Source organism: Elaeis guineensis, chromosome 4 (genome assembly GCF_000442705.2).
Source record: "Elaeis guineensis isolate ETL-2024a chromosome 4, EG11, whole genome shotgun sequence".
NCBI lineage: Eukaryota > Viridiplantae > Streptophyta > Magnoliopsida > Arecales > Arecaceae > Elaeis > Elaeis guineensis.
Genome location: NC_025996.2, coordinates 31,990,908 through 32,007,000, shown reverse-complemented (window position 1 = coordinate 32,007,000; position 16,093 = coordinate 31,990,908). Strand labels below are relative to the sequence as shown.

Below are 16,093 nucleotides of genomic sequence, written 5' to 3'. Positions count from 1 at the left end.
GCCTATGTTTACATGTAGGTCTTTCACATAGAATACTAAATCTTGAGAATAATCTTATGCGCCAATTTTGTGTTGTCCAATACAAATTTTTCATGAGCATAAATTCTTGTGAAGAAAGAAATGTAATCAAATAGAAAATTCCGATACAAGGTAATTGGTGAGCACTACGCGACAAAGCTTGATATTCTAGGGCATAACTAACTATTGTGGGACATCCAACAAATTGCTCATGTCCACCTTTTACCTTTTTTTTCTTTTGGGTAATGATGATCTATAATATCCCAAGTGTTGTTAAAGCATCATATGTTTTCTTTAAATTTATTAACTATACATTAAGTAATAACCAAGTGAACAATTCTTCGGCATCAAATAAAAGAATCATCCGACCATATGCCTAGAAGTATCCAGAGCACTTGGAATCTCATTTTTATGCATTTAAATCTTTGATAATGAAGTGGGTGATGCAAAACTAATTATTCATATTCAAATTAATAAATTCAAATTGATGATTCAAAAAATTAATCATCAATTTTTTATAATAGTAAAAATGCCTGGAAAGAACATGTGTTCGAGGTATTTAATTTGAGGCATCAAATAACTAGAAAATGGATGACCATACAATTCTATGCACTAGAAGCTATAACAAAGAAAACAAATTAGAAATCTACATTTCTAGTCATAGCATATGCCCTTCAAGAAAAAAAGAAAAAACAAGTAGAATATGCCTCCTAAAGCATGGATATAACTTAGAAAAATATCATATTTTAAAACAATCATGAGATAATTTTTTATTCACTAGATTAATAGGTAAGAAACATCAAATATATCTGATTTTATTATTTAAAGTATTTTTAAGTAATATTGTGGATCATGATCATAGTTTTAAGCATGTTTAATATCGTAGATCATGATTAATAGTATGACTCTTCAATTTAAGTGGATCATTATTGATTAGACTTTCAATGCCCTCGTATGTATGTGTAGATCTTTTTTTTTTTTGAGTGATGTCTGTGGACAAAGTTGAGAGAATATACTCCTTTTAATTTTTTTTGGTGCATGTGTACATCCAAATTTGTTTGTCTTAGTAACACCATATAGAACTGCACTACCAGTCCTTTGTCAATTTGAGCTCTATATATGAATAAAACCGATTTTCAATTGCTTCATAATAGCCATTTTGAAAAATGTCTAAAAGTCATGCTTGTATTAATGAACATTGAGTATTTTATCCGCTAGCATTTTCTAATTATGACTTAATCTAACTTCTTCATAAATTCTGCCACTAGAAAAGCTAATCTATGTTTCGTTCATATTTTGCTCCATCATAAGCAACCTTGTTATATTCGATCCATAAATCTAATAATTAGGATGTTAATATGTGTGTCTTTTATATTTTTATGAGCTTAGAAATTATTTTATTTTTCCCTTTTGAGGAAGTACATATTCTTTTCTCAATTTTGATGGTTTATAGATGCATTTCATTTTTGTTTTTTGTTTTTTTTTTTTTTTCAGCACGAGATATTTCTTCTTTTTTTTTTTGATAGAATGACCAATATTGTAAAGTAATTCTTACAATAAACTGAGAAGCACCATGCATATAACATTTCCATGCATGAGCATATATAATAAGTATGCATGCATATTTCTATCAAACAACCTATTGGGCTTATCAGATCATATATATGGCGTCATGTCCCAAGCCGACTCAATTATTGATCAGGATATAAACTTGATTTTTGTTCCATCTGTAGCCCCCCCTTGTCAGCTTTGCGGGCCGTAGGCCTCCATTCCCAATTAGACATCAATAACAAGTCCTGTAATATATGAAGAGGACAGCGCTAGGCCAAACCAATCCATGCGGTTCAACATGCATGATGCCGATCGATGTGGTGCCTGATAAATGGGCCCAACCTCTCATCAACCCCGCAATAACGGAGGCAGTCCCCTCCTGAGGCATGGCATGTGCACATCTGAAAGCTAATTCCAGAATGGTTGTGCTTGTGCTTGTGCTGGAGGAGACGGTCCGGGTACAGGAAATAGTAGAACAGGATGTGCTCCCCGGAGTTCAAATGGTGGAATCCGTCGTCCAAGCACCCTTGGGTACTCAAGGGAGGGAAAATGAGAACAAAAGATAAAATAAATAGAAAGGGGGCCCCACATATCATCCCTCTGTTTCCGTGGTTCGGATGTCGGGGCTTGAGAAAGGGACGTGCTCCCCACCTCCCACGCGCACGCGGCCCTACAAAGAACCCTAATTTCCAAACACCCCTTCTTCCCTTGAACTGTTTCATTTCTACTCCCCACCAAAGCGGAAGGCACACCCATCATCTCCACAGTAACGACAACCAACTAAAATGACTAAATAAACAAATATATTTCCATCAAATGTAAACCCAACGAACCCTCCCCCCCCCCCCCCCCCTCTCTCTCTCTCTAATTAAGTTGATATTGGCGACCATTCTCGTGGGCTGTTGGCTTATTCTCCAGGGTAGAAGCGGAGTAGCCAGATAATACCTATCTGCTACAGTACTTTCGTCTATTCTCTCCGGTATGTGGACGCTGATAGAATAATAGATCGAGTTGAGAGAGACGGAGAGAGAGAGAGAGATCCTTCCTATCATAGTAGCTAGGCCTTCAGAGCTGTTTCCTTCAGAGTTGAAAGAGTAATTCTTTCTACTTCTGATTCCTTATCTTGAACTCCCCTGCGGCTGTCAAGGAAGAAGAGCAAAGCACCCATCTTTCTGCCATATGGCAAATATGGAGATCTGTATATATGAGTGAATTTACAGGTAGAGATTAGAAAAGCCCCTCTTTTAATTTACTTCAGAGCTTCCTTCTATTATCTTGCTCTCTTCTTCTCCAAATTTAAGGTTCATCTTCTCTTAAAATCTCAGGCATCTTTTCTCTATGCATATATAAAGAGAAGAAGGTCCATCCGATAGAAGTAGAAACATCAGAAGGAAGGAGCTAGCTAAGTGGGAAGAGGAGAATTGAGAAGAGTCTCCATCGAGAAACTGGCGAATCGTTGGTGGACCGGGCACTTGGGGCTTCCCGGAGTTGGACCGGCGTCCCCCGGTTCCTCCGGCCCCAAGAAGCTCAACCAGGTGATGCCCCCAAAGGAAACCGATCTCGGCATTCGAGCTGATGAAGAAGAGGAGAGAGACAACAGCGACGAGCCCAAGGAGGGCGCCGTCGATGTCGCCACCCGCCGGCCCCGTGGCCGCCCTCCAGGCTCCAAGAACAAGCCGAAGCCCCCCATCTTCGTCACCCGCGACAGCCCCAACTCCCTCCGGAGCCATGTCATGGAGGTGGCCGGTGGCGCCGACATAGCAGATTGCATAGCCCAGTTCGCACGCCGCCGGCAGCGCGGCGTCTGCGTGCTCAGCGGCACCGGTGCAGTAGCCAACGTCACACTCCGGCAGCCAGCTGCACCGGCAGCGGTCGTCGCGCTGCACGGCCGCTTCGAGATTCTTTCCCTCACAGGCACCTTCTTGCCCGGCCCAGCCCCGCCGGGGTCCAGCGGCCTGACGGTGTACCTTGCCGGCGGGCAGGGCCAGGTGGTGGGTGGCAGTGTCGTCGGTTCGCTCGTCGCGGCGGGACCTGTCATGGTGGTCGCTGCGACGTTCGCCAACGCGACCTACGAGCGGCTGCCGCTCGAGGAGGAGGAGGAGGAGGAGGAAGGGCCCGGAGGCAGCGCCGGACATCTGCCCTGCAGGTCGCCGGCGGCGATGGGGACCGGATTTCCTGACCCATCTTCGCTCTCCATCTACAATTTGCCTCCAAATCTGCTCCCTAATGGTGCGCAGCTGGTCCACGACGCGTTCGCATGGGCTCATGCTCGGCCCCCATACTAAAACCGAGAGGAATCAAATAGAAAGGGAAAGGAGAAGCAGGCAACCTCATGTTCGAGCCCCAGCTGTGTGTACGTGATACATATATATATATATATATATATATAATGGGTCATGATGGAATACTCTCATGGTGAGCTTTTATTTCTGTTTCCTTCGATAGCGTGATGTGCAGGAGTGATATTAATAATTAGTTTATTGCACTTTGTAGCTAACATAAAGTAGCTGGATGTTAAAGATGTCTCATAATTCTTGGTGATTTGAGTTTGAGAAGGGTTGGAAACGGCCACGAAATCTGCTTCAAGCCCCGTCTCAGCTCTTTCCTTTCATTATGTATTAATTAGTGAACCTTTAATTCCATCTCTTCTCGATTACAAGCTGCGGGCACAACTAGATACGAGCTCCACTGGAGATTCTAATAATCATGCATTTATCAGCTGGAAGTGTATCATTGCCAGCTAAAAAGAAATTGGAGGGGGAAAGCTGCATCGAGTTATCCTTTTAGAACCCTGAACATAGGTCTTCCACAGACTATGGTAGGCCTGTTGAATTTCAGCATTTTGTGCATGAAATTTCTTAATTTTTTAGAATCTTCTGAAAGGGGGTCTTGACTTAACTGCCCGTGATTGTTCATATTCAACTATTTGATCACTATGACCTGGTATATAGAATCATTTGAATCCTACTTTGCAGTGTTATAATATTTATTCACTTCCAAATTAATTTGATTCGACATGTGCGGTAACTCTTGTACTTGGAATCTTTTTAGGCATTCACCAATGCTTCTTGTGACAAATAGTGCTAATGTACTATTTTGCACACCACTGTACATTCATGCCGCACCAAAGTCACACCATTCGTGCTTGACCTGATGGTGGCCACATGTGATACAAGTCTCCGCCTATAAGTCTGCTAATTAGTGTTATTTGTCTTAGCTATATGAACTTAAGTGTATATTTTCATGCCCATTGAAAAATGCAAACATTGATTTTGTTTCCCTTATTCTTTGTGAAAAGTTGAAACATAATTCGTATTGTGAAAAGCATAGAGGTGATTTATGGGAGACAATTTTCAAAGAATATGAATGAGCAAAAAGCTTAAATATTTTTATGATGACATGATGATCTATGGTAGGAAAAAGGGCTAGATAGGAGATGATGATACGCTAATATTGCAAAATAAGGAGAAGATACTGATTATGATCTCATACATGCATTTACTTGCATCATGATATGTCCCTGGAAAACCTTCCTCGGGATAGGATGCATGCATACCCAGGATGAAATACTTTGAGAGGGGTTTCATTCAACCATACCAAGTTCTGTGCGATGTTAATAAGGAATCTATTAGAGATGATAGATTCATTTTTCTTATTTTCACTAATGTGTTTTCTAGTTAAAGTTAACTAAGAAATTGTTAATTCATTGACCCAAAGTCTTCTTCTTTCTTCAATTTTATATTCCATTATCTTAATGTTGAACTCAGACAACATCACAACTATTAAATTTTTGTTCAACAACTTGCACATGTTTGATTATAAAAATATTGACAGATATGTTTGCCAAAAGAAATATTGACATATGTTTGTGCGGCGCTGCAATACAATGCAATAAAAAAAAAAACAAAAGCAACTGCTGTAAACAGTCATCGGTTAATCCTGTGTCATTGATTTGCTATATAGATGGTGTTAAACATATTTCAGATCCCCATTTAACACACCATGTACATTTAGTTTGCCTTGTCCGTCCATCTCGGTATTACGATAACCCCAGGCTGATACTCCTCATCATCCGCATCTGTCTTCTTTCTTGTACTAATCTAATATTCATGAAGGATGGATGTATGCATATAATGGCCCGTTTAGCTAGCTTCTGTTTGATAAGATTACGGATTAAATACAGATACGTCTATCTCATATTCCCATTATCCATCACTGACTTTCCTGGCTTATGTTGTACATTGTAGCTTTTTATCATCATCAGCATCATCATCATCGCTGTCAATTTCTTTGTGGCAGCTTCCTTCTGATGATTGCATATGGTAGCCTCATGGTCCCACGGTTAGGAGGTTTTTTGACCTTTTTTCTTCTATTTATCGTTTCAACAATCTTGTTGAAGTGATTTACTTCATTCTCAGGTTTGCTGAAGGTTCTAAAGTATGGCAGGGCTTCCATTTCATGTCATTGATACAGGGATAACATTCTCAACTTTGATAACATAACAATCTAATTTTCCTTGTGATTTTTTAATGTAGAAAAAGGGCTTAATTAGCCCTGTATTCAACAAGAAAATTCTTCATAAAGTCTTCAGTAACTGTGTTATCTGCACCAGACTACGGTCTTCACTTTCTTTAAGATCCATCGTGCTATGGTTTGCACTGTTTTGGCAATCATCAAAAGAAAATCAGCTTGGGATGTTTGTTACCCAGCAAACTAATATCCATTCTGATCAATGGCTAACAGGAAATGCACAAACCATTGATGAGGCTACCATCAAAATCAAATCTACTTACTTTGACAAGTTTGTTGATCATAATCTATTTTGCTAGCTATAAACACTTCATAAGTTTTTTTAATTTTTTATTTTTTCTGAGAATAGCTTTGTAAAAATTTGACAGGTTTTAAGATACTTTCTGGTATGTTGAAACAGTTCTAAGATTGTAATGAAATTGGGAGAGATAATGGAACAGAAAGATGAAAAGCTTATGGTCATCTCACATCAAAAAATTTGATGATCCGCTGATAATCCACGACTTAGTCATGCCGCAAGTACAAAGAACCAGATATGAACTCTTGATTAACCTAATTGAAGCTTGCCTTTTTTATTAGATGACTTTGAACTTTAAAGACCGACAATTGAAGAAAAGTCATGCCAAAAACATCATATCTTTCGTCAAAAAAAAGGAAAAAACAGCACACATCATATCACTGGGAAAGACTTTGGGTAGGTATATGTATAGGATCAAGAAATTCAAATGATATTTTTTGACTAGTTAGGGTTCAACTTTGTGAGTAGTAGCCCTTGCATTATCGTTGATGGAGTCTCCTTATGCGGTGAAGAAACCCAGGTTATCCCTATTTTCCTTGGTGAACTGTTCTTGACATTAGTTTCCTTTTTCGGAGGCTTGCCCTTCTTTCAGCTGTGACTTGGGTTATTTTTTGACAATTGCAGCATGACTTGATGGTGCTGGTAACTGATTCCATGCTGTGACAACAAATCATGGTTTTGACACCATCAAGAAATGCCTAGATGCCTGAATCGATGGAGATCGTTTGATGAAGGCCGACAGAACCAGCTTAAGTTCTACGCCATGTTAGCGTGGAAGATTCACAAATCGGCACTTGGAATGAGGGACCAATAATGTTTTGGGAATCATCGACTTGAATAATTTTTTTGATCATAAGGCTTTTAGACATTTATTTGTAGGGATCCAGATGTGCAATACACCACAAGTTAAGCTAACTAAATCTCTTTAACCCATGAAAGAAAGTCTCGTGCGTAGAAGATGACTTCAAATGTCCCCTTGTCCTCGTATGGAACTTGCAGGAGCTGGTTTCAAAAATCGTTACTTTCTTTCGTTTTCTTGGTCGAATTCAACCATGTGGACTTTGAGTCGTGGGAAGGTAGCATTAAACAATTTTAAATTGCAACCTCTCTTGTCAAGAGATTGATTGAGGAAACATAAAACTATTTCTTTACTTTATAAGCAAATTATCTAATACATTAGATCAATTGCAATTATTAGAAAGATCTGGCTTAATCATTAATCTCTTTTTCTGTTAAAAAAATTACAGCTCATATCCCTCCCAAAGACAAACACTGGCTTGCTGGGCTAATGTTAATTAAAAGGATAATGGTGTCCACACTGGAAGAACTTGTACATTGGTAGAGGTCCCCATCTTCACATGGATTTAAAAGAAGTACTTTCTTTATTTTTAACTTATAACTAAACTGTGGCTACTTGGATCTAACACTCCAATGGTAAAACCTCAATTCCCTGAACCTTACTAGTGAAATTATTGCATCCACTACTAATCAAATCTCTTTTATCTACCAGAATGATGATCCCGCTTTTTACGTCACCTGCCTTTCCAAGCTCAACCTCATCAGCATTTGATACTTTAAGGCAAAGGAACCAATCAAATTAGAGCCTAAAAAGGTATCCTCTAAATATGTTCCGGTATTAATAAAATGTGTACTGCATTAAGTAATAAACTAATAGGTAAGGTTCCATGCATAATCCCAGCATGTCTTTCGAGAAAGGAAAAAAAAAAAGTGAAATGGACCATCTTAACAGTTCTTAGTATATATAATATATTAAGACCTAATAGTGGAGAGGTGTGCATCACTAGAAGTCGTCTAGGAGGACATACTTATTAATGGGGCCATAGCCCATCATTGACGACATGCACCAGCTGCACACTAATTAGCTAACAATCCAGTTCAATTCAGATATCGACATCCAAGCATCTAACTTCTCGAGTTCGGAAGTTATCTTGATGGATCAGTGCAGGCCTGATTCAAGTTAGATTTAGTCCCTCCTACAAAGACGTTTGAATGCTTTCCAATAATGAAGGTCCGCTCCAGGGACAATTCGTGTGATGATTGGAACTGAAAGTTTTTTTTTTTTTAAAGCTGGGAACTGAAAGTTGTCATTACTGTTTCTTTGAGTACCACAAGAAAGTGCGATTGTAATTCATTATTATACTTTTTGAAAGCACAATGCCTAACGTCTATAGCATTCTTTTTAGCGGCATCAGTTAGGATCTTAACTCTTTTCCTGTTTAGAAGAGCTCAGTGAGGATGAATGCAGTCTAATATGTCATCAATTGACTAAAAGAAGAGAGCCTTAATGACAGAACCCCAAGTATTATTTTCAATTTGATCTCTAATTTAGGCTCATGTAAATCAGTTCTATTTTATTTTATTTTATTTTTGGAAGAACAAAATGAAGGTGCTTCAACAAGTTAGCTTTAACTCCAAAAGAAAAAGAAAAAAGCACAGATAGTACGTGGAAATCAATGCAGAAAATTTGGGAGATGGGGATCCTTATTGGTTTAGATATCAGTTAAGAAATGTGGATAGAGCTTTCTTGTCATACCCATAGCTTAACGTCAATAATTCTTGTTGGCTCCCAAAAATTCCATTTGCCATTCGAAGTGCGAAAAAGGTTAACAATATGCACACCATTTTCAGTGGGTAATGCTGCTTAAAGAACAATAGCAGTCATGCTTTATGATGTAGTTGATCAAATAAGCATACTGAAAGAATAACCAGAAATGATGGTTACTCTGGGAACTGCTATTCAGGACATGTCCGTTCACCACAGCGAGAAGAAGTACAGTTCTTAGTGTTATGAGGCTTTTGAAATCTGTCCTTAACATACTGATCCAAAGGGAACAAGGAAAACATATGCCTTGCATGTATATTTGCATAAATCATGGTTGATCGATATTCTAGGGAAGGCATTGATATATAAGAAACATAGTGTCTTGATGAAAATTCTGGCGCATAATAATGTATCTTACAAACGTCCTCCATATGCAGTGTCGCAATTATGTCACTATGATCGGTGAATTCAAAAACCCATGCTGTCATGTTTTTAGACTGCATCTCTTATGGTGGTATGATCAAAACTAATTTTAGTTATCTATGCATGATGTAAGTGATCATATATGTTTTATCAGTACATATAATGAGCCTATATATGAGGACCTTTGTAAGCATATCTTGAGTCCCATATCGATTATATACTGAGCAGATATTGGATACTTATATAGAGTCAGAGAACCCAAATAATATTTTGTGTAAGATTTGAGTATTTTTTTAAATTAAAAATCCATAATTTAATATTTAGATTAGGAGGTAGATGGGACCTTGCTAAGCTGGGCTTGGTGTGCTTAGATCTCCGGTGTAGAGCAACCAATTTGTACCATTGGACCTACCATCCCTAGCTTGAGAGGATCCTAGGACATTATGTGCGCATCTGCATGCATGAGTATTGAATCCTATAATGGATATGCACTCGAAAGATCTTGAGTACTTGTATACAACCAAAAAAATCTAAATAATATCTTGTGGCTAATATTTTCAGTGAAGTCTTGGAGTTACAAAGCTTTGATCAATTTGGGGGATTTATGAGTTTCAACATGGGTGATTTATGGTTTAATTATCCTTGCAATTGCTTTGAATTTTTCTTAGTGCTTGTAGCACTTAATGGGATTTTATTTTTAAGGGGATCCGAGTCTACGTCAAGAGTTATAAGCTGAATTGTGGAGTTACATAAACAGCGAAGAGACCAGTAACAAAAGACTTTTGCCACTTCATTGAACTAGACAACCTATTGAGCTGAAAGCCAATAGTGTTAATCTCACTTTATTTGATGCCCCTTTTATTCTTCAATAATTATACTGATCTTTTTTTTTTTTGTATCACCTTCACCTATTCAGGTAGTAAATGAATTAATATGCTAATGGCGTTCTTTATACTTAAATAGAATTTTTTTTTCTTTTTTGGGAGTTATTGGCATTCCATATGTTTACCATGCAAGGCATATGTATTCACTTCCCCGGAACACCCACCATATAGAAATGCTTTATATTAAACTTACAAACATTTATTCATATGTGAAGCTTAAGATGCTGGTAAATTTTCACTTCTCTTTTATGGTTGGGTAGATCAGACTATATATGGACTTTGGGATATACATATTTTGTTTTCTTATAGTTGGATACACATGCATGCTCCAAACCTATTTCCGCATTCTAATCCACCAAGTAGGCTCTAATGAGCGCGCATTTCTATGCTTGGGTTATAGTTCACAAGATGTCTATGATCTGTTTCATTTATCTACTAGTAGAACTTACCATATTCATATTTACTTCATCAGATGGTTGAATTCCTAAGCTTTTTCTTTTTTTAGATGAGCTCTATCATGAGCCATCTCCTTGCCCTTCTCAGGATTCCTTTTCCTTTTTCTTGTACGGGAAAGGAAGGCACACCTACTTATACTATAATTACACAAATCTAGATTTCAAAGAACGCACCATCCAAGAATCAGATCCAAAACCTTTGGTTGTTAAGCAGAAGGGGTCTAATCATGAAGGAAGATGCCAATTCACATCAAATCTATTGAATTGCACATGCCCAAGCTGTACAAATGAACTAATTGATGTGGGCCAAAAATGCCCCAACCTCAATAGTCATGCTAGGACCAAAGGAGCACTGGGAAGTCTAAATTGATGGCACAGCATGACCATGACATGTCACATGACTCATAGGTGCTCAAAGATCTTAAACTTCTGCAATAATATATGAGTTGTAGGAATCAATAGTTTCAAAAATTCAACAAAAATAGTATAGGTAGAATTTCAGGTTGAAGCTACTTTTAAGACCATGGTCAAGTAAGCTTTTCAACGCAAATTGAATCGCATCAACTGAAAGTCTGATGACAAAGTTTCGATGCAAAGATTGAAGTTGTGTTAATACAGTCTGAGTTGATATCAACACCTTACCATTAGAAGACATATGGTTAGTGGTAATAGCATTGTTGGAATAGTTTCGATTGTAGGTATCCTACCTTCAGTTGGTCTTCGAGTTCGAGAAAATATATGCATCACTGAATATCAATCTATGCCATTCGATCAGATCTAATGGTATTTAAGTCACCATCAAATATTTTTCATTCAAAACACCTTTAATGTATGAGGAATTGTTCTAGATGACTAGGAAAGAAATTTGAGTCCTAGATGAATTCTAGAGGCATACATGAGTTCTGGTGATTATGAGCCCTGACACACTAGAATAATTTCCTATAACTCTCTTTTAACATAGAATGAATTGAATTGAAATGAATTTTGGAGCTCTATTAATTCAACTGTTTCTTTGGTGGTGTGACTCCAATGGCTGTGCTGCAGCTCCACAGCAGCCTTCATGCGACTCAAAGGATCCCTTTTGTCTGATGTGACTCTAGAAGGCCCTGCTTAAAGTTGATGCGGTGTCGGTAGACACATAGGAAGGCCAAATGAAAATCATGTAATTCCAGATAGATCAAAAGGTTCAATAAGTGAGATACTGGCTAGTTATCCTTTACAGTAGCTTTTTTGGCTTGCTATCTTTTATTTTATCTTGCTTCTACAAGTATTGTAACAATTTAAAAAAAGAATGCATGTTATTTTTTTGTTTTATTATGACACTCTAAATCCTATCTAGGTAAGAGATGCCTTACCAGTCTTGCTTGGTTTATTCTAGTAGTGTTGAGTACCATAGTTTATCTCTTACTTAATTATAGGCATCCTTACCAAATTGCTTCCATATCTCCTCTTAGGTTAAACCCTTTCCTTCCATGTGTTCCGTATGTGATCGTACATAGCCGAATCCCTGGTTCCATAAGTCCCCAGCCTACATGACTAGTTAATTAACTCCACACTTGAGTGTATTGGTTTCTCATCAGTATCATGTAAAATATGTTTGTCTTAATTGTAATCCAACATATGAAATAGATAATGCTTCTGATTTCTTGAACCATTATTATGTGGTATATCCATTATATTTGGATTAAGGATCTTTACTGTAGTGAATGATTATTCGAAACCTCTATTTCTTTTAACTCTTTCCTTGACTGTCAAAGTTTGATTATGCAGCTTTATCTAAAGCTATGTCCAAAAAACAAAAATGACTAACTAGATATCATGTATATGTTGTGCATGGAGTTTCACTTAACGAACTACTAGCAAAACACCTCTGCTATGTGGGGGAAAAATATAAATATAACCATATCAAAAAATAAATGGAATAACATTATCTAGAATGAGTAAAAAAATTGAATTGACAAAGTTGGACTTGATGTAATCTACACCAAATGGTCTTGACGGAATTTAATAAGAAGTTTTCAAAGAAGTTGGTGCACTCTCTTAAATTTCGACAAAATCACAAAGTAAATCTAGCCTAACTTTTATCCAAAAAAGGTATAAAAGGCCATGGTAATCCCCTTCCATATTTAAAAGTTTAGTGGATGTTGGTTTTTAGTACCTATCTCTTTATGTTGCTGAGAGCATTTTTTGCTTTGCAAATCCAATCATATAACTGTTAAAAGTATAACAATTGTGAAAGGAGAAATATCATCAAAAAACATTATATAAGATGATCAAATCAAGAAAGAGAAACAAACATTAAAATCTAACCTTTTTCCTCAACATTCAATGAAATTTATAAAAAAAAAAAAAGAAAAAAAAGCTATGCTATGGTAACTCAAAAACATCACTAAATTATATTCCACCATTCACGTTGCTTAATTTTGTGGCACGAATCACAATGCAAATATAAAGAGAGCAATAAGAATACAACGCACTACTTGAGTGACTTTTTGAGTTATTAAAGCTTTTTCTAAAAGTGAAGGAAAAAAGATGATGTGGCCACCACATGGAATTAGTTTTTGATTCATTTCTATCAGATTTTTGATGAATTTTAAACAGAGGGTGACTTCTTTCTTTCTCCTATTATTTAATATATAAATAGGTATCATTCAATTGGTTTAATGAATAGTATGTATAATGTAAAGCATCTAAAATTGTGTCTAGGATCTGCCTCCTATGGTGGAAGTTCCCATTTGATTCCTAGTGAGGTAAATTTCGGTCTTTGAAGCATTGATTAGCTATGCATGTTACATAATTGCACTCGAACGTACAGAAACACCATCGGTGCATGTAATGAGATTTAGTTCGTAATTTAGTTACAACCTGCTAGTGCTTGCTACACTAGCTAGCTGCTAAACCATGAGAATTAACCAACATCAATATACCTTTTACCAATTTTATAGGAATCGATTAGAAAGGAAAACTTGCTCTAGAATTTGCAAACGAGAGAAGAAAAATATTATTTGTCATCTCAATGTCATGTTTTATCTTTAGAATAAAATTGTTTCTTCCTTTTTTTTCTTTAATAATTGAAAGAATTTTTTTAAACCTAGAATTTGCAAAGATGAACTTTATTTTTTCTTGTCATAAAGATAAAACATTGTCATATCAATATCTCATTTTTTTTCTTTAAAGTTATTTCTTTTTTGTTTTATATTTACAACAAACTTCTCCTAGAATTTGCAACTTGCAAATAGAAAAGAGAAAAATATTCGTTATCTTGATGTCTTGTTTTATCTTTACAATAAAGTTGTTTCTTTCTTTTTTTCCTTTAGTAATTGAAAGAATTCCTTCAAACCTACAATTTGCAAAGATAAAACATTATTTTTTCTTGTTGTAAAAATAAAACATTTTCATCTCAATGTCTCATTTTTTTTTCTTTAAAGTTATTTCTTTCTTGTTTTATCTTTACAACAAATTTCCCCTATATAAAAAAGAAAAATAGATTTGTCATCTGGATGTCTTGTTGTAGCTTTGGAATGTAGTTGTTTCATCCTTTTTTTTTTCTTTAGTAATTGAAAGAATTAATTCAAACCTAGAATTTGCGAAAATAAAACATTATTTTTTCTTGTTGTAAAGATAAAACATTTTCATCTCAATGTCTCTTTTTTTTAATTTAAATTTATTTCTTTCTTGTTTTATTTTTACAACAAATTTCCCCTAGAATTCATGATTCGCAATTTGCAAATTTTTTAAAAAAAAAATTGTCATCAGGATGTCTTGTTGTATCTTTACAATGAAGTTGTTTCTTCCTTCTTTTTTTTTCTTTAATAATTGAAAGAATTCCTTCAAACATAGAATTTGCAAAGATAAAAAATTATTTTTTCCTTTTGTAAAGATAAAACATTTTCATCTCAATATCTTGCTTTTTCCTATAAAGTTGTCTCTTTCTTGTTTTATCTATACAACAAACTTCCCCTAGAATTTGCAATTGGCAAACGAAAAAGAAAAAAATATATATTTGTCATCTCATCTTCTTATTTTATCTTGACAAAAAAGTTTTTTCTTCCATTTTTTTCCCTTTAATAATTGAAAGAATTCCTTCAAACCTCCGCCCACCAGCAGACCTGCTTCATTTCCTGCACAATCCTGTATTAGAGCACAAGTTCTGAAAATGAACTGCACAAGTCTGCAAGAACTTGACTCCCATTGAGGCTAAGTCAATTTTTTTCTTTTCAAAATCCAAATATTTCTTTACATTACATTCTGAATATATGTTGTAAAAAATTCTTTAATTATTATACTGTGAGAACGGGTGGGAAATCCAGCACGGAGAAGGGCATAACCGCCCAATAATGGAATAAAAAAATTAGTCTTCAAAAATAAAAAGCATCAAAATTTGATAGAGAACCTTTTTCAAAGAAAAACAGAACTCCAAATCTTTCTTTAAACTTACTGGAAGAAAAGAAACAGGCCCATGGCTGTTCAGTTCTATAGTGTTGAAGGCATCCTTCCTCTAGTGGTTAATTTGTTGACCGAAAGTAGTGCCAAATTTGGTAAAGACTCCAGCGGCTTTTGGTGGCGACATGGGTCCTAAAAAAGGGCGTTAAAGTCTATTGAAACAGAAGAGCCTTTTTCTTAAAGCTAAAAGAAAGAGAGAGAGCGAGGATGGGGGCTCCACTCTGAAAAATGGAGCGTGGGTTCTGCGCCTTTCCCTGTGGGCGTTGCTAACAGAGGACGGGAGCAGGCGAACGCGGGAAAAAACACTATTCGTCCACGTCTCCAAAGTGGCTCCTTTCTGTGCTGTCGCCCGGAAAATATGGGAAACAGCTACCGTCCCGTCCCCACGTCCTGCGTCCAGAATGCGGGCCCCTCACTATGATTTAAAAAAAACAAACAGTAGCAGATGTTCGCTCCTGACAGCATAAAAATTAAAAAGAAGAAAGGATACAGCATATGAGATGGAAACCAATATTTTATTAAATTAAAAAAAGAAACGACATAATTGCACCAGCCGGGAATCGAACCCGGGTCTGTACCGTGGCAGGGTACTATTCTACCACTAGACCACTGGTGCCTTGAGTGATCATTTTGATCCTTGTCAAAAATTTAATTCTGATCCCTCGCTTCTTCTTCCCATCACACCACGACAGGGCTCCGTCCACTTTGCCCGGGGCCATGGCTTCAACCAGCGTGCGATCGGGTGAGTGTTTCCTCTTTTTTCTGAAAAACTTTTGGACCAGGAAGCAGCTCGTTTCTGATGGTGGATCATATCAATATAAAGACAAATGTTAACTTCTGTAGACATTTGATCATGTAATCAAATCAATGTGGGCTCCTAGAACTAGTTACTAGCGTTTTGGTGTCTACCAGATGCTAGCTGCAGTTG

General features: G+C 36.7%; 1 protein-coding gene and 1 non-coding gene across 3 annotated transcripts; one reads left to right on the top strand and one right to left on the bottom strand.

Moving 5' to 3' along the window:
* The first annotated feature begins 2,453 nt into the window (after positions 1–2,453).
* LOC105043056 (AT-hook motif nuclear-localized protein 20) lies at positions 2,454–4,841 on the top strand. Of its 2 annotated transcripts, none has more exons than XM_010920470.4 (2): positions 2,454–2,789; positions 2,922–4,841. In XM_010920470.4, the coding sequence occupies exon 2, from the start codon at positions 3,108–3,110 to the stop codon at positions 3,852–3,854; it is 747 nt and encodes a 248-aa protein (XP_010918772.1). In that variant the 5' UTR covers positions 2,454–2,789; positions 2,922–3,107; the 3' UTR covers positions 3,855–4,841. The 2 variants fall into 2 exon arrangements, with proteins under 2 accessions (XP_010918772.1, XP_010918771.1); XM_010920469.4 differs by having other exon boundaries at positions 2,895–4,841.
* A 10,869-nt stretch (positions 4,842–15,710) lies between these two features.
* TRNAG-GCC (transfer RNA glycine (anticodon GCC)) lies at positions 15,711–15,781 on the bottom strand. The gene has a single exon. It is a non-coding gene; the product is annotated as a tRNA-Gly (tRNA).
* Between the last annotated feature and the right edge of the window lie 312 nt (positions 15,782–16,093).